Here is a 23,907-nt window from a genome sequence, read left to right on the forward strand (position 1 = left end):
AGAAATCAAATACAGTAAAGTAAGATACAATTTATACAAAATAGAGTATCATATGGGTAATTTTAGAAATCAGTAAGATTGAGTAAAGATATCATATTTAAACAAAACAAACAAAACATTAATTAAATTAACGAATTAAATATAAAATTTGTTAAAGAAAAATATGATAACAATTTTAAGTAATATAATCGTCAACCAGGGTGATGGGTATAATTTGAGAACCCTATTATAGTGAAAATGCGATAATCATTTAAGATAATAAGGCACCGAGTGAGATAACGAGTTCTATCTTAAGAGGCACATAGAATAAAACATGTTATTAATTCATTTATTTAAGCCTTTATGTTACCAACAACTCAACCGAATATGATATAGTGACTCCACGCAATTAAATTCACATTGACAATCAATTCATCAAATTATAACGAAGACACAGATTGGCATGTTAAAGCAATACAATAAATCACGTAGAATGCATGTCTCACACAAGAAGTCGCAATCATTCCAATACCAAGATAACAATGAATAATCAAATACAATCAAAATGCGGACGAATGATTGAAGGAAGAACAATAACCGTTTGAATTAACAAGTTGTCCCAACATAGAAGGTGAAATAAGAATCACAATCGATGTACCGCCTCGAAATCACATTTCATGAATCATAATCACTATCTTTCCATATATCACCGCATGGGCCTTACATTTAGTTTTGAAAATTATTTTCCTAAAATATCTACACGCATTTTAGTCCACCTTATCTCACTGCGTGGCTTCAAGTACTTCCGCTACTAGCAACACAAGTATCAAGCCCACCTTATCTCACCGCATACGTATCAACCCCTAGTCTTATACCACCGCATGTATATCAATATCACAACACAATCACAACTCGCACCACAATTGCCCATATGCCACAACTCGCCAAAAAGTCAACAATTCCAATATTTTCACAACAAATAGCTCAGGGCTCAACCACAATGTGTACAAGAATATTAATAATAACTAAATGAATGAGAATTACTCAACAAGGAAAAATATCTCAACAATTAACAACTTCACCTCAATGTGATTACGGCTTTCACAACTTCAACACCAATAACTCAACAAGAAAATATTCCATAAAATAACAACTTCAAGTAACAGTAATTCAACAATTAAAGAGGTAAGAAGCCAATAAGGAAGGTAACAACTTCTACTAAAGCATATGAGAGCAAGTATAACAAGTAAGAGGTAGAACAAGCGCTAACAACGTCAAATAAAACATGTAAGAGTAGACTAACACATGTAAGAGTAGATTAACAATGAAAGATATAACAAGTTATGGCAATTCAATTAAAAGCATGGAAAGAGTCTAAATAACCTAAACTGGTCAAATACCACATATAGCCCGTGTACACACTCGTCACCTCGTGTACACGTCTTTCACATAACACAAATAGCAAAATCAACCAAAATCCTAAGGGGTAGTTTCTCCCACACAAAGTTAGGCAACATACTTACCTCAATTAGGCCAAATCAACACCCAAATATAGCTTTCTCTTTGAAATTCTCCTCCGCGCGGCTCAAATCTAACCAAACCGACTTAATAACATCAAATAATGCAAGAGAAACTAATTACAATAAATAAAGCTATGATCTTTACACATTTTCCCAAAAGTCAACCCCTAGCTCGCCCGATTGAAACCCCGGTCCAAGAGTAGATTCCAACTGCCCATAACCCCAAGAGTCCATATATGTATTTTGTTTTCAAATCCGAATCCGAATGAACTCTCAAAACCCAAAATTTTATTTTTCAAAACATTGACAAAAATCTTCAATTTTTCTCTTTGATTCTCATAAATTTGATGTTAAATCTAAGATATAATAATGTAATATAGTTGGAAATTGATCAAAATCACTTACCCACTAGTTTGGTATGAAAATCTCTCCACAAAATTGCCTCTCATCGAGTCTAGGGTTCAAAATATGTAAAATAAAGCTAAGTCCCGAAATGCTCATCTATAAACAAGCTACAGATGTCGCATTTGCGATGCGAAGCGAACATATGTCCGCAAAAGTGAACCCTGAGAAGCACTACTGAAGTCGCATTTGTGATATAATTCTTCGTAAATGCGAAGATCACTGGTCATCGCAAAAGCGCACTGCCAGTCTTTGCAAAAGCGATAATTTCCTTGCAAAAGTGAGGTCCCTCACCAGTAGCCCAACATCACAAATGTGATGAAAACCTCGCAAATGCGAGAACAGAGCACCAGTTACAGTTAAACCTTCTACAACCTCTCCGGAATGCGTCCAAAACTCATCTGAGCCCTCGGGACTCCGAACCAAATATTCACACAAGTCTAAAAATATAATACAAACTCGCTCGTACAATCAAACCATCAAAATAACAGCTAAAACCACGAATCGAACATCAAAATGCATGATTTTCAAAAGAAAACTCAAGAACCTCTAGAATTGCAACCAAGCGTCTGAATCCAATCAAACCAACTCCGAATGACACCAAATTTTGCAGACAAGTTCCAAATAGCAAAAGGACCAATTCCAAGTACCGAAACCAAAATCTGAACCGATAGTCACAAAGTCAAACAATGGTCAAACTTAGGAAAATTCTAAACCTTTAAATTGCCAACTTCCCACAAAATAAGTCAAATCAACTTAGGGACCTCCGAATTATGGCACATATGGATATGTTGGGCGGATTGATTGGGTGTTGGCAATGAGGTCTCTTCAGTGAGGATATTGTTATTGTGACTATGTTGTGGCATGAGTTATCGTCGTGAAATTGTGATGATATTGTTATTAATATGGCACGAGGTCTTTGTCGTGTGCTTATTATTGTGGTACGAGACTTTTTTCGTGCAACATGTGGATATGTATCCATCGCCCTAAGAACTCTATCTCATGTTTCTCCCCTAAGATCTCTCTCTCATGTTTCTCTCTTAATGGCGTACACGTAGATTGTGGTACCTTTATTGATGTGATTGATTTTGATAAGGAGTATAAGGGTGTAATAACCTGGCCAGTTATTTTTTGTATTTGAGCCATGTTACCCTATTTGATGCTTCTCGTATCTTATTTGTGATTATGTGACTTGCAAGTATGGTTAGTTTTGTTTCGGGAAGGTTATGGATTGAATTGGAACACCTAGCTCCTACTTTGGAAGCTTAAGTTGTAAGAGTTAACCAAGGTTTGACTTTGATGAAAATGATCCTGCAATGGTGTTTTGATAGTTTCAATAAGTTTGTATGGAAATTTTAGACGTAGACTTATGCCCGTAATTGGATTCGGAGATTCCTAGGATGATTTGGCCCTTTTTGTCGAAAGTTGGCAATTTGAAGGTTTAGAAATTTCATAAATTTGACCATGGGTTGACTTTGTGACTTTCGGGTTCATATTGTTGTTCTGAAACTTGAAATATGTATGTTTTTTCATTTGGAACTTGTGTACGAAGTTTGGTGTTATTCCGGGTTGGTTTGGTAGGAATTAGTTGCTTGGTTGTGAATATTAAAGTTCTTGAGTTTCATAGCTTGTATGATGCGTTTTGGTGTTCGTTTAGTGACTTTGTGTGTTATTTTGATGATCCGAGAATGCGAGCGAGTTTGTATAAGGTTTATGTACTTGTGTGGACATTTGGTGTGGGGCTCGAGGGACTCGGGTGAGTTACAGAATGATTTCAGAAGTGTTTTGGTTAGCTTCAGGTGTTGCTGGTGCTGCAGACTTCGCATTTGCGAAGGTCTGCTCATATTTGCGATGGCTCCACTTGCGGTGGTCAACTCACATTTGTGATGGGGGGGGGACTTCCTGGGGTTAACCTCGCAATGGCAAGGAATTGGGTCGCATTTGCGACTATGGAAATGCAGCTGGGACTTCACTTTTGCGAAGTGGTCATCGCATTTGTGATGATGGAAGATGCAGTAGGTCTTTGCAATTGCGATGGTCTTGGTTGCAATTGCGACATCTGCTGGGCTAGCCTGTCTTTGCATTTACGATCCCTTGCTCGCATTTGTGGAAGTCGCATTTGCAAACCTCTAATCACAAATATGACATTTGCAGCTCATTTATAGCTGGTTATTTCGGGACTTAGTCTTATTTTATCACACTTTGAGCTCTAGACTTGGTGGGAGATCATTTTTGAAGAAACTTTTCACACATAGTTATTTGGTAAGTGGTTTTCACTTTATTTTGATATTATTACTTGATTTGTTATGGATTTTAACACCAAAATCATGGAACTAAAAGGAATTTTTGGAGATTTTGTACTATATTTTGAAAAATAAGAATTGGGGATTCGAGAGTCGATTTCGACTCGGTTTTAAAAAATAATTATATATTTGGACTCGTGGTGTTATGGGTAGTCGAGATCTATCCCTTAACTCGGATTTGACCATGTGGGCCCGGGGTTAGATTTTCAGAAATTGGATAAAGATTGAGACTTTATTGTTTGGAATTGATTCCTTTAGCATTGTTTGATACTATTGAGTTGTTTTTTTACTAGATTTGAGTCGTGCGGAGGTAAATTTTAAAGTAAAGGCATTTTTGGAGTATTGCACTGGATTGTTTGAGGTAAGTATCTTGCTTAACCTTGTGTGGGGGGTACCTCTTAGGAATTGGCCTTAATTGCCTAATTGTGTTATGTCAAATGCAATGTGTACATGAGGTGTTGAGCGTGTACACGGGTGCTATGTGTGGATTATGGCCTGATTAGACCGTAGGCTATTAATATGCCTTAATTTGATAATGAACTTTATATGAAACATGTTTAAACCCATTTTTGATTTCATGATCGCTACATTGACTCAACCATAGTCATGCTTTATTTGTTGAACATCCCTATGCACTTTTATGTTATTGTTATGTCCTTGTGCACTTTGTTGATATATTTTGAGCTTATATCTTGGTGATAATTTGGTATTATTATTTTGTGATATTGTGGCACATATAGACATATTGAGCGGATTGATTACGGGTGTCAGCGCGAGGTCTTTGACGTGCGATTGTGTCTATTTTTGTGCCCGTGGGGCGAAATAATGGTGGCATTTTCTCGGGTTTCCCACATGGCAAAATAAGGTTGGCGATATGCGCATGTGGAGAAATAAAAGAGGCATCTCATTGTTACGTGCACATTTTGGTGAAATAAGGGTGGCATTGTTGATGACGTTATGTGATGATTCGGGGTGTCTTTCTTGATGTTGTTTATGTGTTGAAACGAGGTTGATATGTTGATTTCATACATCTCTCTTAAAAGTTTCTATCTTGTATTTTAATGAGTAGTTAGTTGAATTTGACATGTTATCCCATGCTGTCACGACCCAAACCGATGGGCCGCGACGGGCACCCGGTACTTTACTCAACCGAGTACCAACATAACGTATCTTTCTTATTACATCATCATAGGTAAGCGGGCCAGAAGGGCCGTATGAGGTAACAAGAATAAAACATGAGGCCTGATTCCCGAAACACCAGGGATATGTAGGCAACTCAAAAACCAGGGTTCGGCCTCCATTTTTCAAATCACCCAATCGGTCAAAATCGGTCATCATTTCCAACTTTGGGACTAAGGGGTTGTTTGGTAGGGTGCATAAGAATAATGCTGAATATGGTGTATTAGTAGTGCTGGTATTTAGTTATGTTGACATTAGTTATGCTGACATATTTCTTATCAATTGTTTGGTTTGATGTATTAAAGCATTGCACAATTTCTAAAAGAATTATTTGTTTACAAAAATACCCTCATAGCTAGTCCATCACTTTATCTTTTTAAAAGAAATATATGTTGAGAAATATTTTTATATGAAAAAGATTTAAATTTTTTTATTTGATTAGTCTACCTACCTAATAAAATTATTTAATTTGTTTGTTTACAAAAATACCCTCAAACTTGCATTAATATAGTAGCATATTTTAATTAAGCATAAATTTTGAAGAATAATTTTGCCTTTCCCTAAGCTAATGCATGCATTAAAACCCACTGCATTGTTAATACCATGATTTCCTATGCATTAGTTATCCATAGGATAATACAAACTAGGGTGTATAACTAATGCTTGCATAACTAATGCATATGTTAAAAAAATATATCAAACAAGATATTATTAATAGATAAAGCTAATACATGCATTATTTTATCTAATGCATCCTACCAAACGACCCCTAAGTATCCCACATCACTCCGAAACTCTCCCTAAACCAAACCAACCACCCCGACAAGTCACATAACCATAATTAAATATAGAGGAGGCAATAAATAGGGGAACATGGCTAAAATACTCAAAATGACCGGTTAGGTCGTTATAAAAGCAAATAAAATGGAATAAAAAATACAACATAAAAGCAAAATCCAAAAAAATAATTAACATAATACTCTTATATAAAATTACAACATAACATAAAATAAGTTTCAACATAATTTAAGTAAATATAATTCATAAGAAAAGGAAAACATAACTCTATAACTCATTCAACAATGAAATTCTACTTTAATGACATCACTCATTATATGTCATATTTATTAATGATTCATTATTTCTGATATTAGGAGGTGTAGTTTCAATACTAGAATAATAGCACAATTATGCTAAATGAAGAAAATAAAATAATATGAGCAATTACATGGAATCACAAAAAATAAACTTAGAAAATGATAATATTATTTAAATCTTAAAAAGTAATATATTACTCTAATATAGTTAAGCTTGCATATAACCCCATCCAATAACAAAGTTCAACTTTAATGACATCACTCATTATAAGTCAACTTTGTGGATGACTTATTCTTTTTAAGATTACGAGTTATAATTTTAAAAAAAATTTAGAATAATAACATAGCTAAGTATAATAAAAATAAGAAAAAATAATTTTTAAAAATAAAATATGAGAAATTATGTAGAAACACGTGAAATAAAGGTTTGCAAATTGAAATAAGGAAATAAAATATAAATAATGTAAAAAGAATAATATTTGGAAAGAAAATAATTTAAAAAGTTAAAATAAAAAATAAATTTAAAAAAAGAATAGAAATAAAAAGTAAAGTAAAAAGAAAAGAAAAAAGATTTAAAAATAAGCTTATAATTACACCATGTATTACCGGTAATTCTCGCCCCCCTTGAGAATTGGACAGTATAATTACGGTCCCTCAATTACACCCAATTATATGCTGATCAAGTAATTATTGGTTAAAAAATATGTTAAAATTATATAATTACATCCAAATTCAATTATAAGGCGGCTTTCCAAACAAGCCCTTATTGTGCAAAAACTAGTTCTAGTAATAGTGGAGTTTTATATTGCAAATGAATTAAGGAAATTTTACATCAAAAATCTTATCTTATTGGACCATTCAAACAGTTCGTAATTAGCACACCTCAGCTAGGAATCTTTTCGCAATGTGTTGGGTTGAGTGTTGAAAATTCCTACGTTGCCCACCTAACAGTCCGTTCGTGTCTGGTCTCTCCTTCCTATAAGTAGCAGTCCAACTAGGTGATAATTTGGAGTCGGTGGTTATAACGCAGACTTGCACTTTCAACCATTATTATTCCTACATATTCTCTCCCATCTTTATCTGTATCCGTCCTTTGCTTTGCTTTGCTCCGATCAAATGGCAATGATTGCCGTGAAACTCTTCGTTGCTCTTCTCTTCTTCCTATGTCTTCTCTCTCCTCTCACTTCCGCTGAATCCACGGATTTCGAGTATTGCAGTGAGTTTTTCCTTATTAGTCCTTTGAATTTCTTTCTGTACAATATGCAACCCGAATTTTGTTGATTTAGTTTTTCCAATGTAGATTTTGTTGGATCTTTTTGTTTTTGATTGTCTGTTGAATCTGTTTGGTAGATACCCATTTGCGTTTTTCAATTTTAGGGTTTTCTTTTCCTTTTTTTCTTTTTGTATTTTTTACTCTCTGATTTCTGGTGATTTGTTGAATTAATATTCTTTGCTAAAGTTGGAAGCTTGTACAAGTTTTTTTTTTGTTTTTTTTTTGGTTGTCTTTTTCACTCCTGGAGGAAGTCCATCTTGCGGATTTAAGTTTGTTAGAAATTCTCTCCTTTTGAAAATAAAATTTATTAGATATTTACAAACTACATGACAAGCTATAAGTTGTACTTCACGAAGAAACTGCTATATGTGGTGATTTTGTACATACTGCTAAATGATCACAAAAATCACTCTGTAGTATAAGTGGTAACTTTGAAAAAAAACAAAGATCTCTTTTTTCTTAACTCTAAGGACCCGTTTGGCCATAGATTTTGCTATATTTTTTCCAAATTATTTTTGGCAAATACATGTTTGTTCATAAATTTTATCCATATTTTGACAAATTCCCAAAACCCAAAACCAGCTGGCCTAAAATATTACTATTATATTTTTTAAAAATTGTCCCAAACTTTTGTATTTTATAAAAGAGCCCACCATTTATTATTTTGTAACAATTCTGCTGCGTCTTTTCGGTATGGTGTATTATGTAGTTCATTATAAAAATGATGATTTTGTACCAAATTTATTTATGTTCAGGACTATGGTTTGTGATAGTGATAATGAATGTTATTGATGAAGGTACTGTTGGGTAGTTTTTGAATACTTTTTAGAACTTGTGGGTATAAATCATGTTTCATGTTTTTTCAAAAAAAAAAGTGAAATATGTTTTGAAAACTGATGTCCAAACACATTTTCATCTTCAAACAAAACTTCACCCAAATCAGATTTTTCAAAACAAATTTGGGAATCTATGGCCAAACGATTAACTTTTAGATTTTAAAACAATATTTTTTGTATTAAGAAGATATTTTTTCCAGTGAAATTGAGCATTTTAGTAGTGAGGAATCCGTTTAAAATATTCTTCTGGGAAACATTGAGGAAACTTTACTATAGATAATTCTGATATTATGGCAACTGATGAAATTATTTTTTGGTTTTGCAGATAAAAAGGCCAACTACGCTGTTAAGGTCAGTGGAATTGATATAACACCCTATCCAGTCAGCGGAGGTAAAAAGACCACATTCAGTATCAGTGCATCCACAGGTAATGAATTAATTGCAAATTTTATCTTTTTTCCCCCTCTCGTCTTATTTATGTAAACTAAGTAATTAAGCTGATAAACTAATTTACGTGCTACCTAATGATTTGCTGGTTTTATTTCCTACTCGCAATAATGTGCTAAATGATTGGATGTATGTCTTGCTTACAATTGGGAGTTTGTGTGGAAGTAAGGGTGTTGAGGGATGTCAGTGGCATCCAAAAACGTCATGGCTTGGTTGAAATTATTGCAGTTTTATATCCTAACTTAAAGTTGGAAAAGGAAATAGTACAAGGCAACCAAATTTTATGTTATCGCTGGAGATGATATTACGTCAAGTACTCTTGTTGTAAAAAAAAAGTTACTTTATAAAAAATAACGTGAATATTTGCAATGATGTTGGGATTCTTACTTTTCATTTCTGTGTTATATTTTCATTCGCTTTTATCATTCATCTTCTGGGAAGTGTTGACGAACAAGGCCTAGGACAAAAAGTATATTGGTCCTGGAAAGTCATTGACAACATGTGCGTCTCTGTCAGTGTTTTGGATAGCGTGCGGCGACAAATAGCGACGAGGGCCCGCTTCTCTGAGGCGAGAGGCGAGCAACGGACCTTTTTGATGTGAAACGACAATTTATACAAAAAAATAAAATATTATATATATAACTAAAAACTCAATAGCAATAATATATTAAATATATCAATTCAAAAATTAAAAATTCAAAAATCCAAAGTGAAGCTGTGAAAAATTGAAAAACAAAAAACAGAGCAGGAAAAAGAAAGAAGAAGAGAAGAAGAACTGAAGAAGCTCTCTGAACTGAAGAAAAAACAGAGCTTTTCTCAGACTGTTCTGTTGAGTGCAGCAGCAGTGATAAAAAAACAAAGCCAAAAAAAAAAAAGAAGAGAAGAAGAAGAAGAAGAAAAAGGAAGAAAAAATAGAGCAACACAGACTTTGTTCTGTATAGAGCCGAAGAAGAAGAAGAAGAAGAAGAAGAAGAAGATCAAGGAAGAAAAAACAGAGCAACACAGATTCTGTTCTGTTGCAGCAACAACGATAAAAAACAGTGCCCAAAATAAAAAGAAAGAAGAAGAGAAGAAGAAGAAAGAAGAAAGAAAAAAATTGGACAGAGTCATAGAACAGAAACTCGAAGAAAGAAGAAAAGAGAAGAAGAAAGAAGAAAAGAGATGAAGAGAAGCATACCTGATGAAGAAACTTGAAGAAGAAAGGAAATCGCTGGTCTAATGTAGGTCTGCTGTCGACTTGAAGGAGAAAGAGTAAAGAAATCGCGAGCCCTAATTTTTTGTTTTAACGGATCGCTGTTGCTGCCTTCTTCTTTTCTTTTTTGCAAAAATGCGACGCTACAGGTCGCCACACGCTACAGAGGCAGAGGCGCTCGCCTCTTTGAAAACGCTACGCCACACTGTAAAATAGCGATGGCAGCTCGCATCGCCTCGCCTCACACTATTAGTGCTGAGGCGGGCGCTATTTATAACACTGGTGTCTGAGATGGCTGGCCCAAAACTACAACTATAACTTTTTTAATTATTCAAGAAATATGTATTTGGGAAGGTGAACAGAGGTTCACGATCAGAAAAAGAAAACTATGGAAAATGTGCAACCCACTGTCGTTACATGTAGGGTTTGTTTGGGCAACTACACCGTTTTGTACTGCAAGCCCATAGACTTTTAGCCTTGTCAAATATGGTGAAGGTTCTGGTCCATCACAAGCTGAGGTGGATGGCCCAAAGCTGCAATTGCCTTTTAAATTATGGGAATGATCTTTGTCCAAATGGCCTTGCCCAAATAGCGTTCAAACACAACGAAAAGACTACAATGCCCTTCTTTTGTTTTAGGCGAGATTAACTTTAGATTCTATCTAAACATTTTCCTCCAAAATTAAACTTTCCTCCCAAAGATTAATTAAATAAAACTTACATAGATTAGAGTGCCAATCAAGCATGCTAGATGATAATAATTGCGCGTGCGTTTGCATAAAATTTTTCATCCAAATTATATTCATCTATTCGGAACTTTTTCACCTTCCATTATCTCTTTATCCAAAATACAAACATTACCATTATCTCTTCATCCATAATACAAACGTTACCTTTTCGTCCAAATCTTAGTTTTTCATTAGTTTCAGAAAATGGAAGGTGATAGTAGCAAAGGATTTCCTAATGTGCCATGGTTGTGAGGCAAATCATGTATAATCTATTTGGGCTCAGTGATGACGATAGTATGTTCAACAATGATGAAACAACATATCCATCAAATGATGAAAATGAGGATATAGGAATGAAAAAGGACTTTGGGAAATATATGCAAATTGCTGAATGTGAATATGATGCAGATCAAGGCCCTATGATCAAGGCTCTATGCCAGGTATGAGATTTTTAAGCATAGATCTCTTGTATGAGTTTTATAAGGAACATGCTAGATTGAAAGGGTTTAGTATTATAAAGAGATCAATGCGAAATGGCGGGAATAATGTGCTATGTGCGATAAAAGGGGGAAAAGCTAAAGAGTCCCAGATTGATAAGTAGACTCCTCGTTGTCCAGCTAGGGTTAATGCTAACGTTGGGATGTAATGGACTTTGGCATGTGACCCTGGCAGTTCTATTTCATACACATGAATTGAACCCTGAAATGTCTAGACTTATAGCTAGACACAAGATTTTATCAAAAGGTTTGATGAGAACATTGGAAGCTAATCATAGAGTAGGTGTTCCAGTTGCTAAAAATATTAGATCACCCAAGGCTCGCGTTGGCGGACCTGACAAATTGGGATGTTTGCCGGAGGATTGCGTAATTACATTAACAATACTAGGAGGTTGAGAATGGATGCAACTAATGCAGATTCTATCAGAAAGGTTTTTCTTGAAATGCAAATGAAAAGCGGGGATTTCTTCCATTTGATGGATAATGATGGTCAAGGGAAATTAAGGAATGTAATATGGGTTCATCCTTAATGTAAGGCCGCTTAGGAATTTCATGTTTTGGTCGGATACTAATTATCTTGTCAACAAACATCGGATGTCGTTTGCTTCATTCGTGGGTGTTAATCACCATTGCCAATGTTGTGCATTAATATCTCATGAGAACGTATATACTTCCCGTTGGTTGTTCTCGAGCCGGATTTATGCAATGGGAGGGGTGCACCCTATGTGTATATTGACCAATGTGAAAGTATCAAGGCAGCAATTAGTGAAGTCATGTCTAACATTGTCCATCGTTTATGCATATGATATATCTTTACAAGATACCTAAGAAATTCAGCCGTCTTGCTGATTATAGTGGATCTAAGGACGAGTTTATATCTCTTGTGCAAGACAACTTAACTAGAGAGAAATTTGAAGGGAGATAGGCAGAATTCAAAACAAGGCATGGAATGTTAAGGAATGATTGGTTGATCAAGTTGTACCAAGAAGGCATAGTTGGGTGCCCGTTTATCTAAGACATTTCTTTTGGGCTGGAATGAAGTCAACGTAGATGAGCGAGGCAATGCACACGTTCTTTGATGTAAATGGCAGGAGCACACTATATCTTTGATGGATATAGTCCATGGCTTCATCGAGCATCAATCGAAGGGTGTGCAGTTCCCTGGCCATTTGATCAAAGGAGGCTTGGTTATCTCTTCTCAGTGGCATTTTGTTTTGTGGAAGAAAATTTAGAAAATGGCTTTTGAATATGATCAAAGGTGAGGGGTGTGGTCTGTCTTATGTAAAAAAGGGCTCGACCATAATGGTGCCAATTAATTTGAAGACGGTTGGCATTGGATGGTTAAAAGGTGCCATTGAAATAAATGTGGTGGTTTGATTGCATGGGCAAGTTGCTTCATAATGTGTATGAGAGGTTTATTATTCTTTCACATAATTATTATTCACACAGAATAAGCTTAAATTTCAAATTTTAGACCCTTAATACGCAATAGATGAAAACCATTTCTATCACATCAGTCATTTGTAATAATTATGTATTATAAGAAAACGCAAATTTCTGCATGGAAAACCAATTATGCAAATAACATTAACATTGATATAATTTGGACAGTACATGAACACACAAGAAGCAAAAAAAAAAAAAGGGACGGTGATTACCCGCATAGGCTATCTTTGATTAAGGAAAAAAATAAACGAAAAGTACTAAATTAAAAAACCACCAGCACTCATAGATCTAATCGATCTCAACCGGATTCTCTGATGTATCTTCACCATTCAGCAATTCCTCAGGAAATTCACCCCTAAGGATTATAACCCTGAAGAAGACATGCTCATCATGAGTTAGAAGTATTTCAAACGCAAGACCATCCCCTCCACCAGATTGTTATCTTCAATAAAAAATTTCATTTCTTATTCATCCTTTTTTCTTTGTTCCATTGTTCAAACTCATGCTCTAAGATTTTCCTTCACATAATAAGTAGCAGGCGCTGCAACATCTAGAAGATGTTGATAAAGTTTTTGCTGCAGGTTCTGTAAACAATAGCAAAAATGTTACGTAATAAAATAAAAAGCTTAATAGGCAGAACACTACAAAAGTAGGGGTCCATACGTAGGCATCGAGAGTAACGTAGGACTTGGTGAGAATAAGTTTGAAATGTGATTTATACCTAGTTAGAGATGATTCAAAAATAGCAGTGAGGATATTCCTTCACCATCCACGATATCTATGGACTCGGGATAGTTTTGGGGAAAGTGAGGGTGAGCAGGAGGAATATTGGCCGCCATTAGTCCTACGTTACCCCAGTTTTCCCAAGATTATCCCGAGTCTATAAATGTTAATTTTTTTGAAGTAACATTTTGGTTCGTTTGCCTTTGGATTTTATGTTTTTTTTTCCTTCTTTTTCAAAGAACCTCTAGGTTTGCTAGATCAGCCCAATTAAGGTATTTCTCCTTTGTTTCCCTGTAGCAAAATAAGACTTCATAGTTATTTGAAGTTAAACCCCTTCCTTGGATGTAGTTATGAAATTAGTTTGGAAAAGCTTCACTCTTCATCCTCTTTTGATGAAAGAATTAAATTTCGGACGAACTGGTAGATGTTGCTGAAGTTTCTTGTCGATATACCTTAAGATTGGTGGTTGTAGTTCTTTCTTATCAGCAAGAATATTTGCTTTTGAAATCAACTTTACATTCCCTAAAATGTTAATAAAAGTTTATGATGTTGTGATTGAAGATAATTGGAGGCAAAAATTTCTGTTTTCCAGAACACTGTTTTTTAGAAGACTGAAATAGATCAGTAGTCTAACGACAATATGTAGCATGGTTGGACTCAGTCGTTACAGATGGAACATGGATAACATAAAGGAAAACATTAAGAATTTAAAGGGGGATTTACCTGCACCTGGTCACTGTGCTTTGCTGTAAATGACCTTGCTTAGCTGTTACATGAGGTGATTTTATTATGCTGTTTGAGCTTGAGAAGTTGTTGCAAAAAGAACTGAACTTCATTTTGGCCTCATAAATCCAACCTCGAAGAATTCAAACTTGTGCTTAGCAAGGTCTAATATCCAAGGAAACAGTATCTTGTTTCTTGGTTGGTTCTTCGGACCCGTGTGTATTATTGAGAGATCCTATTCTTTATATTAAGCAAGCAGTCTAACTCTCATGTTCTGATGATAAATCACATGTTCTGATTAGGGGTGTTCATGGTTCGGTTTGGATCGGTTTTTCCCTAAAAAGAAACCAAACCAAGTAAGTCGGTTTTTCAAATATTGAAACCAAACCAAATCAAACCAATTAAGTCGGTTTTTTCGGTTATTTATCGGGTTTTTTCTTAAATATGAGACATACACTACCAAACACATTCGGGAGACTACATTTTCAACGTAACACTATTAAATCAATTGCTCTTTGAGAACTCTATCATTTACCAAGATATATTGATGATAATTGAATCAACTAGTGATGAATAATTTAAGTACTCAATTAAAAATCGATTATTTTTAACATGAAATAAATTCTTGTACTTGGCAAAAGAAAACTACCAATCAAACTATAATGTAAATGCAAAGAATTAGATTATTATAATAGCAAAAAACTAGACTAAAAATATAAACAACTAATATGTACCATAAAACTTTAGAAATTTTATATAAAAATATACATATATATATATATGTATAATAATAAATTTAAATAGCTACTTCTATAGTCGGGTTGGTTCGGGTTTTTTCGGTTATTTTTTTATTAAAACCAAAACCAAACCAAATTTGATCGGTTTTTAAAATTCAAAACCAAAACCAAACCAAACCTAAAATGTATTTTTTTTTTGGTCGGTTTGGTTCGGTTTTTCGGGTTTCTATGAACACCCTTAGTTCTGATGATAAATCACATTTATATGTTATCATTCTGATGTTTAGTGGCAAATTTTTTGTCTTTCCTATGGTTGGTTCATCGTATCTAACGATCTTGCTTATGTATTGGCAGCGCCCACCATTTATAAACTATGAATTGTTTGCGCACAGACATAAATGTTATAAATCTGTATTGCTGTAATAAACAATTAAATCATTAAACTTTCTGAAATATATAAACAAAAACAGAAAGTTAGTAACACTTGTTTAAATAAATAAATTCTGGAAAAACAGTGTAGGAATAAATCGAGCCCACTGAATACACAGTGTGTCCTTAAGAAAATTATTCCCCTCAAGTACCTGAGGTGCTGGAATATATCCTCCCAGGATAGAACAATTTAACTCACCGGAGTGTTGGTACCAAAACGCCGGTGAACAGCGAGCCACTCGAAGGCTGTAAACACACTGGAATTTTTGTGCAGAAGAAGAAGAACAAGATCAGAAAATTTCGTAAGGAAAGATTCTGGGATTCAAACTCCATTTATAGAGTTGCTGGCATTGTTTCTGAAAAGGTTTGCAATCTTTCAGAAACAGCCATCTCTGTTGGAACAGGGTTGTTTGAAATATTATGGGAAAATGAATTTAAAATAATCCGGGAAAGAAAACGGGCCTGACCGGACCGGGTCACGGGTCATGGGTTATTCCGGATTGAATTTTTCGTTAATTATTTAATTAATTAATTAAATAATTGAAAGGAATTTTGTCCAAAAAGATTAATCAATCAATCGATCTTTGACCAAATCCGAATCCCGAAGCCGAAATCGAAGTCGAGCCGAGTGAGCGACGACGACGATGGCGCGAGGCTTGCCTTCTTCTTAACTTTTTAAGAGTTAGAAGAAGAGCAATTATATATATACCCATCAAAAGCCTTTTCTTCCTCCAATATGGGACAATGTCCCTTTGCCAAGGAGGGAAACTCAAATATTTCATTTTTCTTCCATTTCTCATTGTTGTATACCTAGACAACATAAGTCACACAATCAATCCTTAACCATCTATGGTTCTCACGGTTGTGTTCGTTTCAACCATGAACACCGCCTGGTTTCATGAGTGCTTAGAAAATGAGCCTTTATTTTCATTCCCCTTGAAGCGGCTTACACTTCACACTCACATAGGTGATTTCTAAACGTGTAATCCTATAGACACACTATCTGGTCATATCCTGCCAGACTTAGCAAATCATTAAAAAACCTTTAAGCTTTGTTGACTCATCAAAAAGCCTTAATGCTTTACCTCGATTTCTGAACATTGTCTTCATCACGAGAATGGGTTGAGTTATTTGACAATGTTGAACCGTCATTCATAACTTTGTTTGATCTCTTTGAACCTAGCTCGTGGGATCTCCAGTCTGCTAGGTAGAGTTACCGCCATGATGACTTGTCCTAGACCTTAACCCCATTCCCTTTGATGATCTTTCAACTGCCTCTCTAGATAGGCCTTTTTGTAAGTGGATCCGACACGTTATCTCTTGACTTTACGTAGTCAATTGTGATAACACAACTAGAAAGTAATTGTCTAACGGTATTGTGTCTCCGTCGTATATGACGAGATTTTCCGTTATACATAACGCTCCCTGCCCTACCTATTGCCGCTTGACTATCACAATGTATACAAATAGGTGCCAAAGGTTTGGGCCAAAATGGAATATCTTCCAAGAAATTCCAGAGCCATTCAGCTTCTTCACCAACCTTATCTAAAGCTATGAATTCAGATTCCATTGTAGAACGGGCAATGCATGTTTGTATGGATGATTTTCAAGATACTGCTCCACCCCCAATTGTGAAAACATATCCACTCGTGGATTTAACTTCAGATGATCCAGTGATCCAATTTGCATCACTATATCCTTCGATCACGGAGGGATATTTGTTATAATGCAAAGCGTAATTTTGGGTATGTTTGAGATACCCCAAAATTCGTTTCATTGCCATCCAATGTATGTGATTGGGATTACTTGTAAACCGACTCAGTTTACTAATAGCACATGCTATATCTGGTCGCGTACAATTCATGATATACATCAAACTTCCCAATACTCTTGCATAGTCCAGTTGTGAGTCACTTTCACCTTCATTCTTTTGAAGTGCATAACTCACGTCAATTGGAGTCTTGGCAATTTTGAAATCCAAATACTTGAACTTGTCAAGTACCTTTTCAATGTAGTGAGACTGTGATAATGCTGGACCTTGTGGAGTCTTGTGAATTCTGATTCCTAAGATCACTTCAGCAACTCCTAAGTCTTTCATATCGAATTTGCTAGCCAACATGCGCTTAGTAGCATTTATATCTGCCATGTTTTTGCTCATTATCAACATGTCATCAACATATAAACAAACAATGACTTCATGACCTGGAGTATTTTTAATGTAAACACATTTGTCGCACTCATTGATTTTAAACCCATTTGCCAACATTGTTTGGTCAAATTTGGCATGCCATTGTTTGGGTATTTGTTTAAGTCCATAAAGCGACTTAACAAGTTTGCACACTTTCTTTTCTTTACTAGGAACCACAAAACCCTCAGGTTGTTCCATGTAAATCTCTTCCTCTAATTCTCCATTTAAGAAAGCTGTTTTAACATCCATTTGATGGATTTCAAGACCATACACGACCGCTAGTGCCACTAACACCCTAATAGATGTTATCCTCGTTACTGGCGAGTAAGTGTCAAAGTAATCAAGGCCTTCCTTTTGTCTATAACCTTTGACAACAAGTCTTGCCTTATATTTGTCAATAGTGCCATCAGCTTTTACTTTCCGTTTAAAGATCCATTTCGAACCTAAAGGCTTATTTTCCGGAGGAAGATCTACCAATTCCCATGTATGGTTATCCAAAATTGATTGAATCTCACTATTGACTGCCTCTTTCCAAAATGCTGAATCAGAAGATGACATAGCCGCTTTAAAAGTTTGAGGCTCATTTTCAAGCAAGAATGTCACAAAATCTGGTCCAAAGGAAGTAGATATTCTTTGACGTTTGCTACGCCTTGGATCTTCTATACTTGGAGTATTTTCCTTTGGTTCTTCCCGAGGTCGTTTAGGTCTTTCACTTAATGACTCACATTCAGTTTTATACGGATAGATGCTTTCAAAGAATTCAGCATTATCTGATTCCATTACCGTATTAACGTGAATTTCGGGATTATCGGATTTATGAACCAAAAACCGACATGCTTTACTGTTTGTAACATATCCAATGAAAACGCAATCAACAGTTTTTGGTCCGATTTTAACCCTTTTAGGTAAAGAAACTTGTACCTTTGCTAGACACCCCCACACTTTGAAATATTTCAAGTTGGGTTTTCTTCCTTTCCATTTTTCATATGGAATATATTGCGTTTTGCTGTAGGGTACTCTGTTGAGTATTCGGTTAGCTGTAAGGATAGCTTCGCCCCACAAACTCTGCGGTAATCCGAAACTTATTAATAAAGAATTCATCATTTCCTTTAATGTCCGATTTTTCCTTTCCGCAATTCCATTGGATTGAGGTGTGTAAGGTGGAGTAGTTTGATGGATAATTCCATATTCCGAACATATTTCTGCAAACGGAAATTCATATTTTCCACCCCTATCACTTCTAATCATTTTGATCTTTTTATTCAATTGATTCTCCACTTCATTCTTGTATTGCTTAAATGCTTCAATTGTTTCATCCTTACTATTAAGAAAATAAACATAACAATATCGAGTGCAATCGTCAATAAAAGTAATAAATATTTTTTCCCACCTCGAGATGGTGTCGACTTCATATCACAAATGTCAGTATGAATTAAGTCTAAAGGATTTGAATTCCTTTCAATAGACTTATAAAGATGTTTTACAAACTTAGACTCAACACATATTTGACATTTTGATTTATTACACTTGAATTTAGGCAATACTTCTAAATTAATTAACTTCCGTAAGGTTTGTAATTGACATGTCCTAGACGAATATGCCATAAATCATTTGACTCTAATAAATAAGAAGAAGCTGAAATTTTATTCATACTGTCAATAAGCATTACATTTAGTTTGAAGAGGCCCTCTGTGAGGTAGCCCTTTCCAACATACATTTCATTCTTGCTTACAACAACTTTATCAGAAACAAATACACATTTGAATCCATTCTTAACAAGCAAAGAAGTAGAAACTACATTCTTCCTAATAGTAGGAACATGAAGAACGTTGTTGAGTGTTAACACCTTGCCGGAAGTCATCTTCAGGAATATCTTCCCATATCCTTCAATCTTGGCTGTTGCAGTATTTCCCATGGAAAGCTCTTCTTCGGGACCAGCAGTAGAGTAAGTAATAAATGCTTACATGACAGCACAAACATGTCGAGTGGCTCCAGAGTCAATCCACCACTCCTTTGGATTTCCAATTAAGTTGCATTCCGAAAGCATTGCACACAGATCATCAATGTCATCATTCTTCTCCACTATGTTGGCCTGTCCCTTCTTCTTATACTTTTTCGGGAGACGACAATCAGGGGCTTTGTGACCGATTTTTTCACAATTGTAGCAGCTGACCTTGAATTTCTTTTTGTTCTGTTCCTTAGTCTGTCCAGAAGACCTCTTTCTCTTCTTACTTTTTGGAGCAGTCTCCTCAACGATATTAGCTCCAATGATCGTTGAATTTCCACGAGACTTCTCTTCTTACTTTTTGGAGCAGTCTCCTCAACGATATTAGCTCCAATGATCGTTGAATTTCCACGAGACTTCTTCTCGGCTGTTTTGTTGTCTTCCTCAATCTTGAGACGAATCACAAGATCTTCCAACTTCATTTCTTTGCGCTTGTGCTTAAGATAGTTCTTGAAATCTCTCCACGAAGGAGGCAATTTTTCAATCATTGCAGCCACTTGAAATGCTTCATTCACGACCATACCTTCAGCAATAAGGTCATAAAAAATAAGTTGAAGCTCCTGAACTTGGGTTCCAACAGTTTTGCTGTCTATCATTTTATAGTCTAGAAACTTGGCAACCACGAACTTCTTCAAGCATGCATCTTTAGTTTTGTACTTCTTCTCAAGTGCGTCCCATAACTCTTTCGAAGTATTCATCGCACTGTACATATTGTACAAGTCATCCTCTAAAGCGCTTAAGATATAGCCTTTGCAAAAAAAATCTGCCTGCTTCCACGCCTCAACAATCATGAATTTCTCGTTGTCCGGCATGTCCGCAGCAGGCACTGGAGGTTCTTCACTAGTGAATTTCTGCATACTAAGTGTGGTAAGCCAGAAGAACACCCTTTGCTGCCATCCTTTGAAGTTGGCTCCGGAAAATTTTTCCGGTTTCTCTGCCGGTGGAAAAGCAGTGCGGCTTGACGAGGCTATCGTCGTTGTCGCAACAGTCGCAGAAGAATTTCCGTTATCAATTGCCATTTCTCACTGTAAATAACAGAAGAGTTCAATTAATGGCAAAACCAGAATAGTAAACAATACTGTTATTAACAACAAACAATATGTATAATAAATAAAACCGAAGTTTTTATATACTGTTTCACAGAAAACGATGAAGTTTTTATGTTCTTCAAATCGTTTTCTGAATTTCAATACTCTGATGAAGTTTTTATATCTTCAAATCAGAATAGTAAAATTTAGAAGGAGTAGAAAACCACACAGGTTTTAATCTCCACAAACAAAATACAGAATAAAATAATTTCCTTAAGATTGTTATAAATCTGTATTGCTGTAATAAACAATTAAATCATTAAACTTTCTGAAATATATAAACAAAAACAGAAAGTTAGTAACACTTGTTTAAAGAAATAAATTCTGGAAAAACAGTGTAGGAATAAATCGAGCTCACTGAATACACAGTGTGTCCTTAAGGAAATTATTCCCCTCAAGTACCCTAGGTGCTGGAATATATCCTCCCAGGATAGAATGATTTAACTCACCGGAGTGTTGGTACCAAAACGCCGGTGAACAGCGAGCCACTCGAAGGCTGTAAACACATTGGAATTTTTGTGCAGAAGAAGAAGAAGATCAGAAAATTTCGTAAGGAAAGATTCTGGGATTCAAACTCTATTTATAGAGTTGCTGGCATTGTTTCTGAAAAGGTTTGCAACCTTTCAGAAACAGCCATGGCTGTTGGAATAGGGTTGTTTGAAATATTATGGGAAAATGAATTTAAAATAATCCGGGAAAGAAAACGGGCCTGACCGGACCGGGTCACGGGTCATGGGTTATTCCGGATTGAATTTTTTGTTAATTATTTATTTAATTAATTAAATAATTAAAAGGAATTTTGTCCAAAAAGATTAATCAATCAATCTTTGACCAAATCCAAATCCGAAGCCGAGCGAGCGACGACGACGGCGGCGCAAGGCTTGCCTTCTTCTTAACTCTTTAAGAGTTAGAAGAAGAGCAATTATATATATACACATCAAAAGTTTTTTCTTCCTCCAATATGGGACAATGTCCCTTTGTCAAGGAGGGAAATTCAAATATTTCATTTTTCCTCCATTTCTCATTCACCCTCTTTAAACTACACAAGTTTAAAATCCAACAATAAACACCACGCTTAATTATCTTTAGCTGCATTGGGTTCACTTTTCGACTTCATGGAGTATATGGCTCTGCAATTGCTTCTCAAGTGGCAATTGCTTTCATATGACCAGTGGGCTCTGACATAGTCTACTAGGTTTTCTCAACCCTTTGTGGACAAAAAAAAGAAGTTTAATAATGTGCTAGAAGTATCTTATGACTAGAAGATTGAGTTGTCCTTGCAGGTAAGAATCTCACTGGAGGAAAGCTGGTGATTGATGTCAACTATTTATTCTTCCATGTCCACCACGAGGCCATCGACCTTTGTAAAGAGACATCTTGCCCAGCTTCCGGTGATTTCGTGATTTCCCACTCACAAGAGTTGCCTGGATTTACTCCACCTGTGAGTCAACTTTCCGATTCAGTTTTGAACTATCCATCTTAATATCAATTTGCTATTTTCATTCTGCATAAAGTTTCTAAAAAGCTTAGCCGTCTCTGTATTTCATGAGCTGCTTTGTCCTTGCAAGTCTTCAAACCATAATATTATGTGCCTCAATTGGGAAAGTAGTGGGGTCTACTTCTGGGTGCTGTAAAGCTATGGGTATGGACTAGTGGTAAGAGTACATCCCTATGTTGTGCGGGTTAGACGCACGTCAGGGTCGGTGTGCCAACGGCATTGGGATTTTTTGGATATCAAAAAAAAAAAAAAAACTTACGGCTTGAGGAGTACAGCCTTCACATTTGGTTCCCTTTTTTGCTTGGCATTTTTGTAGATTTTCATGTTTTTGGTCCCTTTTTCCGGGTTTGAATTGGAAGAAAATCCTGTACTGCTGCCTTTAAACGTACTTAATGGTGTTTTTCTTTTCCTTTTTTAAATTTAGGGATCATATACTCTAACAATGAAGATGGTGGATGACAGGAATAAGCAACTGTCCTGCATAAGTTTTGGCTTCAGCATTGGGTTTATAGCCGAGTCCCAGGCGTTAGCAGCGGATAGCTAGGTGGTCCAAGGACCTAGTAACAAATAATGTGTTTTCAATATTGTAATTAAGTGACTTAAAGGAGTCTCTCCAAACTTTTTCTGTTTCTGCTTTAATGTATAAATACTTGTATTATCTGGTTTATGGCTTTTTCTTGTACATCTTTATACAGTAATACTGCTTATTTAAGCCAGAAGGGGTTATTTGCGTTGAATCATTGAGAATCTGCAGCAACTATTAAGAGACCGAAACACACCTATTTGGTGGATCAGATGTCTATTGAGGGGGTCTCACATATTGTGGCCTACGCCTACCACTTGAACTGCCAGGTTCATCAAAGTGAATGAGTGGGACCTTTAGACCACGCGCGCACTTAAATATTTTTGTGCGCACTTTGAATACCTGAGTGCTGCAACTGAAAATGCCAAACATGGAACTTGTTACTCACTGTCCCATTTTATGTGATACACGTTTTTTTTAGTTTGTTAAAAAGGAATGACACGTATTTCTTTTCGAAAACTATTTAAGTTTAATACTTTTATTTTATCCTTAATGACATGACTTGTTCAAATATATTTTATATAAATGTTATATTCTTTTATTGACTCCAAAGGCAGTTTCTTTTTCTAATCGAGATTGGTTTGATCTAGTAGACAATGCCTACTAGTGGATGGTTGTATGGGAGACGATCTCTATTCTCATCCTTTGAAGGCTCGTTCAGGGGAGACCCCGGTTCTGTAGTTCTGAGACTAAAAGTTTTCTACTTTTCTCCTATAATAATTTCCTTTCCGAGAGAAGAATATCCCAAGAAGTTGTTGATTGTGTTTTTAGTTAGCTTGTCGAATCAACATCATGATATGTAGGGGCTTGCTTTTTGACTTGTTGAGACAGGTCATGCTCAACATCAAAAAGGTTGAGTCACTGTTGTTGCTTTATATCCTCCAGACTCTCTAACCGATAAAAAGAAGTTGCTTTGCTCCCCTTGTGATTGTATTATTGCGAGTGGTACACCTTTGTCCCCCTCCTGAATTTGGTCCCGTAACCTTCTACTTAATGTTATCATTGACCGAAACAAGAAGGGTAATCAAAATATAA

The 23,907-nt window shown here is 35.7% G+C and overlaps 1 protein-coding gene across 1 annotated transcript; it reads left to right on the forward strand.

Annotated features, from left to right (window-relative positions):
• The first annotated feature begins 7,298 nt into the window (after positions 1–7,298).
• LOC104116971 (uncharacterized) lies at positions 7,299–23,026 on the forward strand. The gene is made up of 4 exons (XM_070191109.1): positions 7,299–7,696; positions 8,915–9,016; positions 22,075–22,232; positions 22,714–23,026. The coding sequence occupies exons 1-4, from the start codon at positions 7,597–7,599 to the stop codon at positions 22,831–22,833; spliced, it is 480 nt and encodes a 159-aa protein (XP_070047210.1). The 5' UTR covers positions 7,299–7,596; the 3' UTR covers positions 22,834–23,026.
• Positions 23,027–23,907: the final 881 nt, after the last annotated feature.

Source organism: Nicotiana tomentosiformis, chromosome 1 (assembly GCF_000390325.3).
Source record: "Nicotiana tomentosiformis chromosome 1, ASM39032v3, whole genome shotgun sequence".
NCBI lineage: Eukaryota > Viridiplantae > Streptophyta > Magnoliopsida > Solanales > Solanaceae > Nicotiana > Nicotiana tomentosiformis.

What these genes read in the sequence shown, in the direction of transcription:
- LOC104116971 (XM_070191109.1), top strand. Translation starts at nt 7,597, where the DNA reads ATGGCAATGATTGCCGTGAAACTCTTCGTTGCTCTTCTCTTCTTCCTA. An exon ending in CACGGATTTCGAGTATTGCA is followed by an intron (nt 7,697 to 8,914) that starts GTGAGTTTTTCC and finishes TTGGTTTTGCAG; the next exon opens with ATAAAAAGGCCAACTACGCT. An exon ending in TGCCTGGATTTACTCCACCT is followed by an intron (nt 22,233 to 22,713) that starts GTGAGTCAACTT and finishes TTTTAAATTTAG; the next exon opens with GGATCATATACTCTAACAAT.